The sequence below is a fragment of the Lithobates pipiens genome, unplaced genomic scaffold (assembly GCF_037356315.1).
Source record: "Lithobates pipiens isolate NorthernLeopardFrog02 unplaced genomic scaffold, aLitPip1_a1.2 Scaffold_25, whole genome shotgun sequence".
Lineage (NCBI taxonomy): Eukaryota > Metazoa > Chordata > Amphibia > Anura > Ranidae > Lithobates > Lithobates pipiens.
The window spans coordinates 2,050,336-2,069,935 of NW_027507787.1; the positions used below are offsets into that span (position 1 = coordinate 2,050,336).

The 19,600-nt window shown below is 44.1% G+C and overlaps 1 protein-coding gene across 1 annotated transcript in view; it reads left to right on the forward strand.

Moving 5' to 3' along the window:
- The window catches only part of LOC143930034 (heparan-alpha-glucosaminide N-acetyltransferase-like), a 519,140-nt gene that overhangs the window by 198,632 nt on the left and 300,908 nt on the right, over nt 1-19,600 (forward strand). The window contains exon 7 of the mRNA XM_077453933.1: nt 3,035-3,195. Coding sequence (XP_077310059.1) covers nt 3,035-3,195 — 161 coding nt within the window. The remainder of the gene's footprint in view (nt 1-3,034; nt 3,196-19,600) is intronic.

A 19,600-nucleotide genomic window follows, 5' to 3' on the forward strand; every position in this document is an offset into this window, starting at 1 on the left:
TTTCCTTTGCAGGTCAAAAAAAACAAAAAAAACTTCAGCGGGTTTACTACCGCTTCAATGGTAAAAACAGCAGACCACACCTATGTTGTGTGTTGAAATGGCCACTTGTAGTCTACAATTGCCCCCCTGTGATAGGGTGATAATTCAAGAGCACGACTGGGTGACAGTGACAGAACTTTGATACTTTATAACAGGAAGTGGCTGAAAAAAAGACATTAGTAGCAGGGTGACCAGGGATTATTTTAATGAAAGCTGATGGTTTAAAGTGTATTTAAACCCTAACAATGAACATGCTTAATTTCGGTCTGTTAAATTTACCTTAGAAAGCATTTTGGTACATTTGTTGCAAAATGCAATCGCCAAAAAATACTAATTGCTCATTCCAGAGATGCCCTGTGTCCTCTGCACAGTTCACGTGTTACCTTAAAGATCCTGTTTAGACATCCTAGTCCAACTACAGAATGATTAGACTTTATGCTGTAGAGATCTAATGCCGTGTACACACGTATCAGACTATCCGGCGGACTTAGTCTGGCGGACAAACCGTCGGACTTTCCGAACGAGCTACCTGCCCACACACGGTACTTTTGCGGCGAACTATTCGCCGTACTTTTGAAATGAACGGACTTGCCCCCACATGGAGGAAAGTCTGTTCATTTTGAACGCAGCTCCAGGTAGCCGGGACCAGCGAAGGAGGCGTTGCTGGCCCTGTCACCTGGTATGGAGTTACAGGGGAAGCCCTACGCTGAAAAAACGGCATGGGGGTCCCCCTCTAGGTCCATATCAGACCCTTATCCGAGCATGCTACCTGGCCGGTCAGGAAAAGGGGTGGGGACGAGTGAACGGGCCCCCCACCTGAGCCGTACTAGGCCACGCACCCTCAACATGGGGGGGTGTTACAGTCCCAGAGGATGCTGGGACTGTGACATCATAATGGGCGGGGACATCATCCGGCGATGTCCCTATATAAGTCGCCGCACGCAGCGTGCCTGTCATTGTGACCGGAGACAGCGACGAGGCAACAGCTCAAGAAGAGAAGAAAAGAAGACGGCGACAGCGGCAGCGGTGGCGGCGGCGGCAGAAGACTGAGGGACATAGACAAATTTAAAGAGCTATCATATGGTACCAGTATCTCTCAGCCGGTCCAGTGATACCTTATGAGTGTAGATCCATGAAGTGTCCTTCAACTGAGCCTCCAGGCTCCTTCAGAGAAACCTTTTTTTGCATGGCCTTCTCCAGAAAAGTCCTCCCCTGGATGCTCCTCCAGTTGCTGGGCCTCTCCTTAGATGAGACGGCACCAGTGACAAGACCACCTTTGAATCCTCAGGCCTCGATATACGCTCAGGCCTGACACTGCAGTTACTTCGCCTCGGGCCATCCAGCCCCGAGACTCAAGATTGCATGGATCAGCACCCCAGGCCAGGTGGGCCATGGGGGCTGGTCAGGAGGACCAGGACCAAACAGAAAGCTCTTCTGTACCGGAAACCCCGAAGAACGTGATTAAATACCACCCCCCAGAATGCACAGCAGGACGACACTCCCACTGGGCTGGTTCCAAGAGAGAGTGGCATTCAATACGCCCAGCTAAACTGCATTCTCATACTTGCCAGCAGTGACAGCGACACCTGCGGCCAAGGAGAGCTCAGTGCAATCCAGCTAGAATGGTACTTAAACCATAATTTAGCATAATTAGCCCCAAAACCCAACTGTGGTTTTAGGAATATTAATTTTCAAAACATATAGCGCATGCTCGTCAGGAGCCGGCACAACAAGTGTTTTAGTTGTGCCTAGTTCTATGCAAAGCATCTATTATTGCTGACAATAAACACAAAAATCGGTGTGCACCATAGAGAGTTGCATAGTAGGTGAGGTTGAAAAAAGACACAAGTCCAACAAGTCCAACCTATGTGTGTGATTCTCTCTCTCTCTCTCGCTCTCTCTCTCTCTCTCTCTCTCTCTCTATCTATCTATCTATATATATATATATATATATATATATATATATATATATATATATATATATATATATATATATATATATATATATATATATATATATACATATATATATATATATATACATATATATATACTGTATATAGATTTAATATAGAGAGAGAGAGTAATTTGTGGTATGGTAGAAGACACCCTGATTACTAGGTAGCATAGGCATTCCCAGAAGCAAGTGCAACAGAAACATATAAATTAGAAAGGATTTACTAAAATATGGCTGATAATTATGTCAACCTAATATTGAGGTTTTTATTTCAAGTACTGTATTATTTTTCTTAAAGTCTTAGGACCCCTTTCACACTAAGCTGCCCTGGGCATCAGCGGTGAAGTGGCGCTATTTTTAGCACCGCTTTACCATAGTTTTAGCTGAGCTATTCGGCCGCTAGCGAGTCGGTTTTAACCCCCTGTTAGCGGCCAAATTAACTACAGGGAATATTACAGGGAATTTGATGTTCTTGGTATAATAGTATCCGATACTATTGTCATAATAGTATTTGAATACTACCCTGTTTCCCCGAAAATAAGACCTAGCGTGATTGTCAGTGATGGCTGCAATATAAGCCCTACTTATTTTTGGGGAAACGGTAGGGCTTATTTGGGGGGTTAGGGCTTATATTGCAGACATCACCGACAATCACACTAGGTCTTATTTTTGGGGAAACAGGGTAATAGTATTCACATACTATTATGACAAGAACATCGAAATATGGAAACAAAAAATATATCGTTTTTACATATGCATATGTTGAAGAAAGCGTCTAATACTTTCTATTATATGTACAGTAGATAATATTGTATTTTATGCGGGAAGAAACAGGATATGAAAAACCTACAGGCTTATAAGCAGCATTTGAATAAATATTTGCATTTGTTCATTAGAAGTATAATATGACCTCAGGAAGATCCTTCAAAAGGGAGGCGATACTGTATTTCAGCATAGAACCGGTAATTTACCTGCCCTGATAAGATAAAATATGACAAGTTCATTTCACAAATGTGTATAAATGAATATTTCCATTAGGTTTGTCTTCATCATTGGCACATCAGTGGCTTTGGCCTTTAGTTCCATGAGGAAAAAGGGAGTCCATCGATCCCAGCTACTACGCAAGCTGACATGGAGGACATGTGTGCTTATGGCCATTGGAGTTTTCTTCATCAACTATGGACCAGCAGATGGCCCATGTAAGTTGTATTTGAAAAGGTGTTTTTGTACCCCCACTATGTGCAAGATACAAGGGCACTTTTCTATAAAACTTAGAAAGGTAAGGAAAGAGACCTTGTTCTACCACATACTAAAGATATGAAATGGATCTCTATATTTACTTATTAATTTAACTTGTCCGTAAGCTGTCCTTATGAATATTAAATACCTTTCAACTTGATCTACAAGTGATGTCTTGATATACAAGTAGCGTCATGTCACAACTGAGTCTAAAACAGAACAGAGGTGCCTCTAAGGCCGCGTACACACGCGGGGACTGTTCGCTCAACTTTGTTCGTCAAACAGTTTCAGCGGACAGTCCGCTCAAAATTAGCATGGACGGACATGGCCACACACGACGGACGAACAGTCCGCTGAAACCGTGCGCGATGACGTGAACGGCACATACGACGGGACTAGAAAACGACGTCCTATACACTGCAATGCAACCTTCGGCGTGTAAATTCTTTCTGAGCATGCGCGAGACTTAGTTTGACGAACAAGCCTACACACGGGCGGACTGTCCGCTCAAACCAAGTTTCAGCGGACAGTTTTTCGGAATTTCCGAAAAACTTTGTTCGTCAGACTGTCCGCTGAAACTGTCAAAGTTGAGCGAACAGTCCCCGCGTGTGTACGCGGCCTGAGTGTAGCAATATGGTAACATTTAATGAAGGTACAACATTTAGCAACTCACATGGTTGATGATTAAAACAGGCACATGCAAGTATGCAGGCATTCGGGGTAAAGCTGCCCACAGAGACCATCCTCCACATCATCATCGACGTCATCCCTTCCATGCTACGCTCCATGAGCGCTTCAAGCCTCACTTTCAGATCGCTCTACTGCTGGGTAGTCTTCCCAGTCACAATTGCAGACTAAGCCCTTGTACACACGGTCGGAGAATCTGTCGGAATTAGTCTTATCGGACCGTGTCGTCAGATAACCCGACTGTGTGTGGTATGCATCGGACTGATTCCGTCCGAATCTCCGTCCGACCCAATTTTCCAACATGTTGGGAATATTTCCTGACCAACTGGGCCGGACGGACATAATCCGATCATGTGTAGAGCTTTTTCATCGGACCAAGTGCCACACATGCTCAGATCAAATTCCTACATCAAAGCTATTGGCTACTAGCCTGAATGTAGTCCCATCGTAACGAAATTACGTCATCACGTTCTGAAAGATCGGATTTTGTGGGCTAACAGTGTGGAGGAGGGTCTATGTGGACCGCTTTAACCCATATACCTGCATACTTAGATGTGCCTCTTTTAATCATCAACCATGTGAGTTGCTAAATGTTGTACCTTCATTAAATGTAACCATATTGCTACACTACACTTAGCGGTGCCTCTCTTCTCTTTAATACTCTGTAGCTCCTGCTGGATTTTGCTTCTAATCCCCTTGTGGAGGCTGCCATTTGTGGATGGACATTTTATGGTTACACATTGCTCTAATCTTTTTATATGGACTATAAACTGAAGGACTTATGAGAAAATGGTTGTGGAACAAATCATCTGAGTTTCCATTATTTCTTATGGGGAAATTCGCTTTGATACAAGGGCTTTGGATTACAAGCATGTTTCAGGAACAATTTATACTGGCAATCCAAGGTTTTATTATATATATATTGAAAATTTGTAGGGCTATGGAAATTAAAGATTAATTCCTCAATTAATCGTACATTTTTTAATCAAAATTTTTTTGATCGATCAAAATACTCTGTGATTGGGATGGCACACAATCCCCCTATCCATCCTCCCCCCCCCCCCCTCCTCCTCTCCTCTTTTCTTTTCTTTTTCCCCCTCTTTTCTTCTTATCTCTTGAATTACTCTAAGGTTTGGATTTTTTCCTAAGACTTGTATTACCAGATACTCGGCATTCATATCTCATGCAACCTGTCAATTGATGTGCTTCTTGTATCGTGTTAAGCTCTAATAAAAATACATAAAAAAAAAAAAAAAAAATACTCACCTCTTCGCCGGCTTCTGGGTCTTCAAGGAGTTCCGTCGGAGATCCAGTCACGTCACGTCACCGGACTCCTCCTCCCTTCCCCAAGTGCCTCCATCTGCTAACGAAGGGAAGGGGGGAGGAGGCCCAGTGACGTTGATGTTCTGATTGAATGTAACGTGTACGGGGGAGGAGCTACGCATGACGTCACCCGCTGCTACCCTACAGAACTAACACGACTGTCGGCTTTACATGCTGTGTTTTTATCATCTTTATGTGAGTAGTTTGTGTTTAAACACAAAAATTAAATCTTATACTTAAGCGGTGAACACTTAGATCTTTTATTTCTACCCATGGCCTGGCATCCTTGCTGAGATCTAAGGAGACGTGAGAGAAGTTTATAGTCTGTGTTAACCCTTTTGATACCCGCTTGCATGACCACCTGTTTGCACAGGGGTCCATGCCATAAGGTGAGAGTGCTTAGTTAGACCGGTGGTGGAGGGATTGTCACGCTACTCTGAAAAAAAAATGTACTTACGTCAGTGCTACAGTTTGAATTTAAAACATATTTGTGTGAACTGTGAAGTTAAGTCATGGATTGTAGAAACAAACTAGTGTCAGGTGATTGTATATAGTGTATACCACATTTACCACTGACTAATGCAGATTTGCAATGCAAGGAGATCAGCTAAAAGTAGTTGGATCTATATGTGCGTCGAAATTAGTCGATTAAAAAAAAAACGATTAATCGAACAGGAACATTTTTAATCAGTAACAGCCCTAAAAATTTGGTTTTTGATCAAGTTTGAAAGCTGTTATCTTTTTATTTTTGTCTGTGCTTTCATAAGGGCAATTCACCCTCCCTGTTTGTCCTGATGGCCAGAGAAAACTAAAGGACAACAAATGACAGTTGTTTTCGTGACAACTGTCTATAACAGGACTTCTCACTTTTGACAACATTTACTTTCACTTCCTGTTGTGCCTCTGGGGCAGCATGTAAAGGGAAGTCTCCCCAGTGGAGAAAAAATGGATTGGAGATCTCTAGCTAAAACTACTGAATACTGGCCGTCCTCCAAGAACATGCCTCCCGTCCAGCCCCTGGGGGGGGGGGGGCGCATCAGGCACGCTCTATGACTGCTGTGTCCTTTGGATACCACTGATCACAGATCAATGTAAAGGGCCAATCACAGCAACCCTTTACCATGTGATCATCTGTGTCCAATCATAACTAATCACATGTACAAACTTGCCGGTTATCGACATTCCTTTCCTGATGCGTTGTCACTGAGAGGAAAGGAGAGCCGATAATCAGGGCTCTGATTATCAGTGCTCATCAGTGCCGCCTATCTGTGTCCATCAATGTAGCCTCATCAGTGCAAATGAATGCAGCTTATCAGTACCCATCAGTGCCACATCATCAGTGCTTATCAGTGTGGTCTCATCAGTGTACATCAGTGAAGAAGAAAAAATTTCATAACAGAAACTGAGAATGTTTTTATTTATTTTTTTCAAAATGTTTTTTCATTTGGTTAGTAAAAATAAGAAACTCAGTGGTGAATTAATACCACCAAAAGAAAGCTCTTTCTGTCTCACAAAATGATACAAATTTCATTTGGGTAGAGTTTCGCATGACCGCACAGTTGTCTTTCAAAGTGCGACAGTACTGATAGCTGAAAATTGGCCTGGGCAAGAAGAGGGTGAAAGTGCCCAGGACTGAAGTGGTTAAAGAGTAACTTCAGTCTCAGCTTTGGCTCCACCCCTTTCCTTTGGTGCAGCCATCTTTGTTAGTCTGGAGCAAGCACAGATGTGCTGAGGGGTTCTGCTCGGCCATTGGATCATGCATCTGGGATTTCCGTGTAAGCACTGACATGCTGAGTGTAGGGTTTTCCATACCAGCTCCATATTTATGTGCACAAAGACCCTGCATGTTCACCTGAATCCCTATGGCACAGCTGTCAATCAGAATTTGAAAGATGGAAGTGCTGCATTGCAGCTCAGAGGGTCTAAAAAATGTGGAGGGTGGGTTCTATCTGACTTTTTCCTTCGGAAATTCCAACGGAAAAAAATTTGAGAGCAGGATCTCAAATTTTCCAACAAAAAAATCCAAACTGACTTTTTCCGAATGTTTGTCCGATAGGAATTGCCTACAAAGTGCCACCAATCGGAAAAAAGTCCATCCAATCCTGAATTTTACACAACTCTGCTTCACAGCATAGCCCTGTCTAACAGATAAAGGGAACTGATCTTTCTCTGCTGCAGTTAGAGAAGTATGGGAGTAGAGGAAAAGCCGATAAATGTCACTATTGATGATTGGACACATCTGACCACGTGGTAAAGAGCCTACGTCATAGGCTCTTTGCCCAGATCGGAAATGCGGTGTGTCTGACACACCACACCGCCAATCGCTATGCTGCATGCCCCTACGGGCGCGCGTTATCGGCTTATCCTGCTGGACGTCATATGACCGCTCAGTCAGGATAACAGAACCACTTTTCAGCTCTCATTCTGCTATATGGCGGGCGGGAACTGATTAAACACATTGGGGTCGGTTTACAAAAGACAAATAGCCTGTTCATTTTGCATGGGAAGTTGCTTTTGCAAGGGAATTTGCCCCAGAGCTTAGTAAATGTGGTACAATTTTACTTTACAAAGAGTACCCAATCACATGCAAGGAAAAAAAAACAAAAAAAAATGCATTTTACTTGCTGATTAGATGATGGAAGTTGGCAGAGCTTTACCTTATATATTAGGCTCTGGGGAAAATTCCCTTGCAAAGAGAAACTTCCCTTGCAGAGTGAACAGTCAACTTTCCTATAGTAAATCGACCCCTTTTGGGGTTTCTGGTGGAAGTACTTTACATTACCACCAAACGTTAACACCCCGCACCACACCAACTTCCTCACCATATATCCCGGACTCTGCTTACCCACATCTGTTCGCTGATCCCCACTTTGGTGAATGAACAAGTAAGTGATGTGTATTATAACTTAGGATTCAGCACTGTCATTCTCCAGAAGCACTGGTGAGGAAGCAGCTACATGAGTAGCACAGTGGAGTGCTGGGCAGACATTAGGGGACTAATAGACCCTTGATGTTTCGTCAAAGCGAACCTGCCATTCATAAAGGAAACTTGTCAGCCCCCTATGTGATATCACTGAAGTTAGATATTAAATAAATAAAAAAAAAGTAGTATATAATAATTTGAAAAAACACAAAAAAAAAAATGTTGAAGCCCCCCGCCCTTGTATGTAAATGCACCTAGGTATGAAGCCAGCGCTTGTGTGATATTGGGTATCACTGCTCACTTTAGAGCAAGAGTAATAGTTCTAGGGCCATCATTCACTGTGAACTCTAAACTGATAACTTGTAAAGGCATTTAGTGTTGCTTATAGAAAATTCTGGCTACTGAAGTTTGTCGATATTTCATTTTTTTAAATTTGAAGTCTTGACCTGTTTGGCATGTATTTCCTTGATGTGACCTTATCTTTTATTTTAACCAAAAAATTGGATAATAAGTATTTTTTACATGCAAATATGAGTTTGATTATTACGCGCTGTCACATGATATAAAATATTGTAACTACCACCATTTTATTCTCCAGGATCTCTGCTTTATGAAAATATACAATATTTTGGGCCTAAAATGTGCATTTTACCCTGTGTGCAAAAAAAAAAAAAATGGCCCTGGGACAGAAGCGGTTAATGATGCATTAAGTGTTTAAGTTAGAGATCTGTAGCAATGCACATGAGCGTCTAAACAAAGACAACACAAAATGATAGCACATGCACAACATTAATATATTGTCAGTGTTCTCTAGAGATGCCTGCGGCCACTGGGCTGGCACATCACATAACTATGAAGTCATGTTTATTGGGAGAAAGACACGTGTGAGCTGGCTGCAAAATATGTACCATGTGAATGAAACCCTACTGGTTTCCATATTCAGCCAAACCTATAAATATTGTAGGATTTCACGTTCTTAGTGATTCAGATAATATTTTACTTTACTTTCAAACCCATTTACACCCATTTAGCTGTTCATTTGCAGAAACTGACACTTAATGGGCATTGTTAGTGAGATGAGACTCTATGTCCGGAATACACCAGAGGGAGGAGAAATATTATTAGTGATAATGTATTTACTGTAACATTCTCTCGGTTTTCAATTTGCGTCTTGTTATCCCTCTATTATTGCTTTTTCCTGCATTATCTTGAAAGCTGTAGCAATTTTAATGAACTTTTTAATTTTTCCATGTGATCCATACAGACTGAAATAATCGCAGAACTATTTAACTGTATCTTTCACTTTTTTTTATTGGTAACCAGCATTCGGCTAGCCAACTCAGGGAAAAAAGGAGATGTCACATAGACCTATATCGCCCTCCACACATCAATGCCAAGCAAGATGTTTGGGTGGCTTGAAGACTGGTCATTAGATTCTCATAGTATAGCCTTCTTAACACAAAAGGTATTCACATGTCTCAATCTATCACACAACCAGGGGCGGACCTACCATTGGGCCACTCGAGCACTGCCCGAGGGCCCCAGAGCCACTAGGGGGCCCCATCAGGGTTGCCGGCCTCAGTAAAACCAGGGACAGTATGTAAGAATATGTGTTTTTTTTTTACATCTGTCTCTGAAATGTCCCTTACCGACATTCTTTTGGTCTAAAAATCCTGAGATTATAGCTGCCCCACCTCTCCAGTACCTTCTCAGTCAATAGAAACATGTCTGTGTATACTGTGTGTACATGTATGTGTGTACTGTGTGATTGTATACTGTGTGTGTGTGTGTGTGTGTATACTGTGTGGCCCCATAAACTCGGATTGTCTGGGGCCCCATAATCTCCTATTGTCCGGGGGTCCCATGAGTTGTCAGTCCGCCCCTGCACACAACCCAAGGACCTGGTGCAAAGCAATGATTTACACGGCTCCAGGCCACTCTCCTGAAATAAAGAATAATCTTATCTTTTAGATATGTGATGGAATGAGACATGTAAATACCTTTGATTTTAACCACTTCAGCCCCAGAAGGATTTGCCCCCTTCCTGACCAGGCCATTTTTTGTGATTCGGCACTGTGTCACTTTAACTAACAATTGCACGGTCGTGTGACATTGTACCCAAACAAAAGCGCATGTGTTCTTCTACATATTTTTGGTAAAAAAAAAAAATCGAATTGATTGGTTTGCGCAAAAGTTATAGCATCTACAAAATAGGGCATAGATTTATGTCATTTTTTTTTCTTACTAGTAATGGTGATCTGTGATTTTTATCAGGACTGCAATATTGCAGTGGTCAGATCGGACACTTTTGACACTATTTTGGGACCATTGACATTTATACAATGATCTGTGCTAAAAATAACCCTTGATTACTGTATAATTGACATTGGCATGGAAGGGGTTAACACTAGTGGCGATCAAGGGGTCAACTGTGTTTCCTAGGTGTGTTCTAACTGTGGTGAGGATGGGAATGACTAGGAGAGGAGAGAGATCGGTGATCCTACTTAGTATGAACGCACAATCTCTCTCCTCTCCCCTGAGTGAACCGGGATTTGTGTGCTTACACACACAGATCCTGGTTCTCACTCTGTCATGTCGTAAGGGGTGACGTACAGCTATGACGATTTGCCCAGCCGAGCCAACCTGCCGCTTTATACTGCAGCGGCTGGTCGGCTAGTCGGTGGTCGGTTAAGAAGGCTTCTATTTTAAGAAGGCTTCCTTTTCAAAACAGAGGAACTCTTGAAGTAACTTTCTCATCACAGACGATAATTACTATATCTACATCTCATGATGCATTAGTGTGATGGTTATTGGGAAGACATCTGAAAGGCAGCAATTGCTCATTGCTTAAGAAACCCCTAACAACCTGTGGAGGAACCCTAGTGTTTCATGGAACCCTGGTTGAGAAACCCTGGATTAGAGTTTGACCTTTTGGATTACTTTAGTCCCCTCTCACCATGAGGCCTCATTCACACTGGGTGTTAAGTGCCGGTGCATGAGGCTCTGGCGTTTGGGTGTGGGAAGAAGGTACAGACACACAATGCAGCCTGTAAAACTCTATGAGAGACTGAATAGCTGCTGTAGCTGGATGGGGCTGAATGGTACATCGAGCAGTACGTACATTTAGTGCAGGGATGAATGCTTGGAACACAAGCAGTATGCACCCTGGGAATTCATCCCTGGATGCACATGGCACTACTTATAAGAACCACTTGGTCAATTCTCCTCCAGTTACAGCCACTGTCAGCCTTTCATAGAGCTGGACAGGCTGTCAGCAGCACGTCTTTAATTTCCACCTGCACCTAAATGCCAGAGTCTTATGCATCGGGGCTAAGCTAAGTTTTCAACTCAGAAATCATTTCAGCAGTCACTTCTCCTTTATTTTATGACTATGGATATACTACTGCAGGTCTATGTGCAAAAGGATGTTGAAATGTATCTATAGTTACATAGCTAGTCAGGTTGAAAAAAGACAAAAGTCCATCTTGTTCAACCAATAGAAAAAAAAATATTAAATAGAACACCCTCATGTGCACAATACTATACCCACAGTGATATTAGGTTGGGTTCACATTTATGCAAATTGGATGTGGGTTTCCCCGCATCCAATTCCCATAGCAGGAGATTGTGACCGGCTCTCTATGGAGCCAGTTCACATATCTCCTTAGTGGCTCCAGTGCAAATTGTGCATATTTTGATTGGTTTCAGGTCTGAATAAAGCCCAAAAAAATCTGTCTGAAATCGGCCCTGAAACAGTGAATGGAAACGCAACGGACTCATGCTGTGAGCTGCTGCATGTTTTAGAGTGAACCCAGCCTAAAGGGTAATTCATGCATAGCATACTAGCTCATTATGAATTACTTACCTGAGATTGAAGCCCTCGAAGCGACCCTCGTCCACCTCCTCTGTCGCCGCCATGATACCCAGAGTGACTTCCGGGTATCGCTGCTCCGGTGCTGTGACTGGCCGGAGTAGCGATGACGTCACTCCGGCGCATTTGTGCGCGGGAGCCGTCAGTGACGGCATGATCGCCTTCACTAACGGCACACTCAGTGCGCCTGCGCCGTTGTCTATGGCACACATACGGCGTAGACATCGGTGCCTGTTTTTAGGGAAATATCTCTTTGACTGTGTAGGTTAAGGAGATATTTCTTATACCTACAGGTAAGCCTTAATCTAGGCTTACCTGCAGGTTAAAGTGGTCTGTATGGATTTACAATAGGGATGCATCAAAATTTCAGCCTTTTTGGCAATTTGCCGAAAAGGAGAAAACGTCCGATAATGGAGCCGCAAATGGGGCGGGGCCTGGGTGGGGCGGAGCACCGCCCCTGCCCCTAGTGCCCCCCATCATGGGGGGTGTATAGCGCAGGAGATCCGCCTCCGCCGCCTGGTTGAATAGAGCGCCGGGAACATCACAGCTTTTTTTTTTTTTTTTTTTTTTTTTTTAAACTTGGTACTACTTTATTAAAGATTTTTCAGGTACAAAGTAACAATGTAACAATATTATTATTATTATATACAATACAAAAAAGAACTTCGTTGCATACAAGGTAATACAGTGGCGAAGCTACGTCCAACACACCCGTTACCATAAACGCGTCATGCTCCTTTTCAACCCCCCCCCCGTCCCACCCACCCACCCCCCCACCTCTCTTCGAGCACACACTGCTGGCGCCTGTCATACCGGTCACGACTGGATAGTGATGGGCACCAAACAACATGGAGGGGAAAAAAAAAATATATAAAGAGAACAGGCAGGCTAAGAGACCCCCCCCCCCTCCCTAGGGCTCCCCACAAGAGAGCCCATTCGGGGGGAGGGGAAAAAGGACCCCCCACCTCCTGCCCACCAAGCAGGTGCTAGTCCGCCTTCTCAGTAGACCTATCCAGGGGGTAGCCCATGCTGGTCAGCCAGGGGTTCCATAATATCTCAAATTTTTTTATGTTGTTTTGTTTTACAAACATTGCTCTTTCACACCATACTGTAGAATTGATTGCGTTGACCCATTGTCTAAATAACGGGGGATTTTTGGCTTGCCAATTAATTGCTATCAGCCGTCTGGCCTGGTACAAACACCTCAGGATGGACTGTTTAGTCTATCCTCCTCAAATATCCCCAATAGACAAATCCTAGCCTCAGGTTTCAGGGTGGTCTTAAAAGCCCTGTTTATTTTAAGAACTATTTCTAACCAGTAGCTATACAATTTTGGACATTTCCATACCATATGGAAGAGATCTCCCGATGCCCCACATCTGGGGCACTCATCCCTAGGTTTCCTACCCATTTTCCACAGCTTATAGGGGGTATAATATACCCTATATATTAGGAACAAATGGGACACACGCTGGGATGGGGATATAGAGACCAAGTTCCCCTGCTTCAGCGTCACATCCCATTGTTCTTGAGTTATCGGGCCTACATTCCCTATCCAGCCCTGTCTGCTCTTAGCTGGGCCCTCACCTTTCAAGATCCTTCCTCTGATCTTCGTATATAGCCGAGAAATCTGGCCTTTTGCTTGACTTCGGACCATAAGACCCTGAAGCAGGGGAATTTCAGTCCGCTCAATGGCGAGTGACCCATATTGGGCTTGAATTCCATGTCTCAACTGTAGATATTTATAAAACGTCCTGTTTGAAATATTAAATTCCTGTCTAATATCTTCAAAAGATTTCAGTTCATTACCTTCATATAAGTGCACCAGTCTATTGATCCCCTGTCTGTCCCATTCTAGAGATCTATCTATCTTGTTTACTTCACTCAGATGGCGGTTATGCCATAAGGGGGTGTAGTCGGTTACTCCCACATAACCCAACTTTTGCTTTGCTTTCTGCCATACCTTCCTCATTAAAACGTTGGTGGGGCATCTATGGGCGAATGAGTTAGCCTCCAAAACTTCAGGTAATAACTTATGGGGTACCCCCACCATCATCAGTTTATGGTTTGGGGACCCTCCCTCTTGGAGCCCCGCCCCTGTTAAATGCTGGAGTTGGGCAGCCAAGAAATATGCAGCCAGATGAGGTATGGCCAGTCCTCCCTCCGTGGCGGGGAGCTGCAACGTATGTAACCCTATCCGAGCATGACCCTTTTTCCAAATTAAATCACGGATAAGTGAATCCATTCTTTGGAACCATTTCTGGTTAATCCAAATTGGGGAATTATGTAGAATATATAATATTTGTGGCTGCCAAAGCATTTTTACTAGGTTGGAGCGGCCCGCCACGGAGAGAGGGAGGCCACACCATCTGTTAAGTTTCAGCTTCATTTTCGCCAATAGTGGTGCTAGATTCTCGTTAACATATTGGTCTACTTCCCCAGAGATCCAAATGCCCAAGTACTTCAGCCTAGCCACCGTCTCCAGGCCCGCTATCGTTGGTAACACCATTTGATCACCGGGTCTGGGCAATGGCAGGAGGGCTGATTTACTCCAGTTGATTTCTAGACCGGATTGTTGCCCAAACTCCCTCATCAACTGCACAACTCTATTCAGGGTAGAGTCTGTATCTCCAATAAAAAACAGGACATCGTCCGCAAATAGGGCAATTTTATCTTCTACTGTTCCACGTCGGAATCCCTGGATGTCCGGGCGGGATCTTGCCAGGACCGCCAGGGGCTCCATAGCTAATACAAATAAAAGGGGGGACAGCGGGCACCCCTGTCTTGTTCCCCTCTCCAACTGAAATGCTTCAGAAAATTCAGATGCCATCTTGATTTTGGCCCTAGGTTTGTTGTACAGCAATTTTATCCATTGGATAAATGAGGGGCCAAAACCAAACCTCTCCAACACTCTCCACAGATAACCCCATTCCAGGCTGTCAAAGGCCTTAGTAGCATCCAGAGCTAGAATAGCTCCCAGCCCGGCATTATCCCTGGGTATTTGAACATTGAGGAAAACTCTTCTGATGTTAGTGCTGGTTGCCCTACCCGGGATGAAGCCCGACTGGTCTGGATGTACTAGTTTATGGATGTATTTGTTTAGGCGGATTGCTAGGGCCTTGGCTAGTATTTTAACATCCGAGCACAACAGAGATATTGGCCGGTATGATGAGACTTCCTGTTGATCCTTCCCCTCCTTAAGTGTTAAGATAATATTGGCTTCTAGCATCGAGGCGGGTAGTTCACCCACCTCTAATGCCTGGTTCAATGTCTCCAGGAGTTCCGGCAATAGCACTTCCCCATAACGCTTGTAAATTTCTTATGGTAACCCGTCTGGGCCTGGGGATTTGTAGTTGGACATTTCAGCTACTGCATTTTTTAACTCCTCCAGTGTAAGAGGTAATTCAAGGGACAATTTGTCCTGCTCTGGTAGTGTTGGAATTGCTGGTTGAAGTAAGAAGTCAGGAACGGGGCTGCCTTGACCCTGCGTAGCTGATTTGTATAAGTTTTTATAATAATCATGAAGTACCCTCATGATCGCAGGGGGACTAGAAACAAGATCGCCGTTTGGCGACTTAATCACCTGAGCTACTGTTGGGGAGCCATTAGTTTGGACCAAAAGGGAGAGGGCTCTACCCACCCTCTCCCCTTCGCCAAAATAATGCTGGCGTTGAAATATACGCCTGTTCTCTGCCTTTTTTAAAAGAGCCATTTTGTACACTTGTTGGCTATCAAGCCATACTTTCTGGCTAACGGGCGATGGGGCTTCTATGTATGATTTCTCCGCCAAAATGACTTCATTTTTTATAACTAGCTCCTGTTCACGGTCTTTTCTCTTAATTATTGCTACTTGCTGTATTAGTGTGCCTCTGATGTAAGCTTTTAGGGAATCCCAGACTATACCAGGTGGAGCTGTGCCCTTATTTATTTGGAGAAATTCCCTTATCTTATCCAGGAGGAGACTTGTGCTGCCCATTAATTCCAACCAGCCTGGGTTTATCCTCCATTCCCCTAAGCCTGGTCTAGCTCCCAAAGACACTATCATGGACAGGGGGGAATGATCTGAGATCCCCCTTGCCCCGTATTCTATGTCCTGTACCACCTCCGCCGCCTCTTTATTCCCAAAAACCATATCGATTCTTGATAATGTGTGGTAGGTCCTAGAAAAACAAGAATACTGCCTTTCCTGAGGATGTCGTATTCGCCACAGATCGTTTAATCCTATTTCGGATAAGAAACCTTGTAGACGCCCTGTTCTGACCCCATCTGGTTTAGGAAACCTATCCAAGCGCCCGTCCAACGTTTCGTTAAAGTCCCCTAATACTATCCACGGAACGCCTGGTTTGTCTAAGCAAAACCCCAATAATTTATACATAACCTCCAACTTGAAGGAGGGAGGTATGTAAATATTGGCTAGGACATATTGCTGCCCGCCCAACAGTCCATATAAGAAAACAAATCTCCCCTCCTCGTCAATAGAGGACTCCTTACACAGGAAATGTGTGCCCCTTCTGACCAAGACGCTCACACCCCTAGAATATGATGTATGGAAGGAATGATAGTATGTCAGAAATTTCCGGTTATTTAACAGTGGGGCTGTACTGGGGGTTAAATGCGTCTCTTGGAGAAAGAGGAAACCAGGAGCTCCCCTCTCTGTTTCCAACATGACCGCTGCTCTCTTTTTTGGATCCCCCAGCCCCCTCACATTCCATGAAGTAATATGTACACTACCCATGATCGTCGATAGTTGCTAAATCGGCCAGAAAAGGGGGGAGGGGGGGAAGGGGACCCGTCCTCCCTCGACGGGTCCCCGCCCCCCACCCACCTCCACCTGAACCTCCCATACCCTCAGTGTGTGCTCGAAGTACCCCTCCGTCCCCGCTTCCCTCCCACTCACCCCCCGCCCTCCCACTCTCCCTCCCCTCCCTTCCCCCCACCCCCCATGCCCATCAGGGCTTCCCCTAGGGGTCACTGTTGTGGCCCGACTTTCCATACACTCAGAACCCAAAGCGCCCAACCCCGCCCCCCCCTCTCCCCCGATTTGCCTAGAAACTCAAAAGCCCCTTAGCCTTCCCTCCCTCATCCTCACTCTCTCCCTCCTCTTTAAGTAACATTTGAATAACATAACTTAAGCTACCCTTCCGTTACAACCAACTTTTCCAGAAGGGAGGAAAAGAGGGAAAAGAAAAAAAAAAAAAAGGGGGGGGGGGAGAACCCCCAGATAGTGCTTTGCTAATGAACTTATATATTGTATTTTGTGCAATGCGCCCGTTCGCGTATTTCATAACCTCCCCTCCCCTAATGGGTGTTCAAATATTGTTCAATCTCATAGAGAGGAATTCAAAACGCCTCTCCTCCCAATAAATATACAAGCTACTTAACTACTTTCCCAAAAAAAAAAGGGAGTGCCTTACCAATAAACTTATATAAAGTTATACATTATCCTTTGTGTAATATAAGTGCCCGTATTTCCTCGCCTCCCTCCCCCCCCCCCCCCCCCCCCAGTGCATACCCAAGTCATGTGCCAGTCTCATGGAGAGGAAATCTAAATACCTCCCCTCCCACAGCTATTTAGTTTCTTATTACTTTTTCCCTTCCCTTCCCTTGCTTCCTCCTACGCCCCTTATCCCTTTACCCTCTTCTCTTCCTTAAAAAGAAAAGAGAGAAAAAAAAAAAAAAAAAAAGATTTCTCTCTCTTTTCTTTTTTGCTCAGTACTACTCTGCCAATACCTTCCTATTGAACATTTATAGTGAAATTTATCCTATATAATTCTGTTCATTCCGTAACCCTTCCACCCCCCTCCCTGCTAATAAGTGACCCTTTAGTGACTCAACACTCCTTGAAACTATTACATCCATTTATACATTCAATATTGCTAATTAATGACATGTTCCACGTGCGAATATTGTGCAGTTCTCATTTTGAAAGACAAAGACCCCATAGAGGGAAAAAAAAAAAAAAAAAAAAAAAAAATTTTATATGAAATTAAAGGGGGGGGGGGGGGGGGAAACAAGGGGGAGAGGAGAGACCTCTCCAAAAACGAGTTTTCCAAGCATGATAATCCTAGGGAGAGCTAAAGCTCTTTTTTATGTTCCTCCAACCACTTTTCCACTTCATGTGGAGTGCCAAAAAAAAAGGTTAAACCCAGAGCAGTTATGCGTAACCGAGCAGGATACAACAATGCGTAGCTTAGCTTATGTTTTTGAAGAGTTCGCTTAATAGGGATAAACTCAGCTCTCTGCTTCTGTAGGTCTGGAGAAAAGTCTGGGTAAAACGACACTCTGGTCCCCTTATAAAAGATGTCCCTCAATTCCCTAGTCCTACGCATCAAAATAGTGCGATCATTATAGTTCACGAATTTCAAAATCAATGGCCTGATGCGTTCCTCTGATGCCCGAGGTCTTGAGGGGACTCTATGAGCCCTTTCTATGGCAAAAAGTGGAGTAAAAGGGGTATCACCCAGAAGTTCTTTGAACCATTTTTCCAAAAAAATTATAGGGTTGGGGCCCTCACTCCCCTCTGGAAGACCAATCAGGCGAACGTTATTTCTGCGACTTCTATTTTCCATTTCGTCTAATTTTAATGCCTGCGTAGCTATTTGTTTCTGTAACCCGGACATTTTTTGCTGTAATGGGAGGAGATCGTCTTCAACTATGCTTAATCTTCCTTCTAGTACCGTGGTTCTTTCCATTGTATTGCTCAATAATTGGCTCATAGAGTTTAATTCAGTTCTAATACTGCTCAGCTGGTTATCGAGCCCACAAATAGAATCTTTGCATTCGTTAACTGCTTGCAGTATGTCGCGTAGTGTAGGTTCACCACTCCCTAGCATAGGGAGTTCCGCTAAAGCTGTTATATTATGTACTGTCTTGCTCGCTACCAGAACCGAGTCGTTCATCTTACTTCCAATGGGTGATCGACCTGGGTTTGGTGCTAATTGACTGGAGCTTCTCCTATCCGGAGCAGCCCCCTGCGGTCTTGTTTGCCCAGATGACTGATGGATTCCCCTTCTGGTAGGAGAGGTTGCATGGGCAAAGCGTTCCAGTTTAGCTGCTGCTACTGCAGATGCCTGGCTCGCTTTTTCTTTGGCGGCCCGGGTTTTCTGGTTCCCCTCACTAAGCGATCCGTCCTCTGTGGCCCTTTTGCTAAGCATGGTATAACAGGCAGGGTTAATATATGCTTGGCTAATAGTATTGTTGAGATATCACAAATTACCCCTCCAGACAGAAAAAAAGAGGGGGGTGAGTATGGCCAGCGGGGTAAGGAGGGGCCCACTTACTAACAGGAGAAGGGGGGGTGCACAATGGCAGCTCTATTTCCTTGCAACTTGTCTTTTTAAATGGTCCATATAGTTAATTGCTAAACAGTGCAGTGCAATGCAATTTGATGTAGTTTAATGTAATACAATGTCCTCAGTTCAGGAGCACAACCAGCTAGCCATGCAAAGGAAAGAAAAGTTTTTGCCAGAGCGACCGATGGAGGGAGTGGAGGTGATGTTATATTAGCTTGTAAGAGCAACAGTGACTATGGACATTTCCCAACTCTCACTTCCTACTCGCA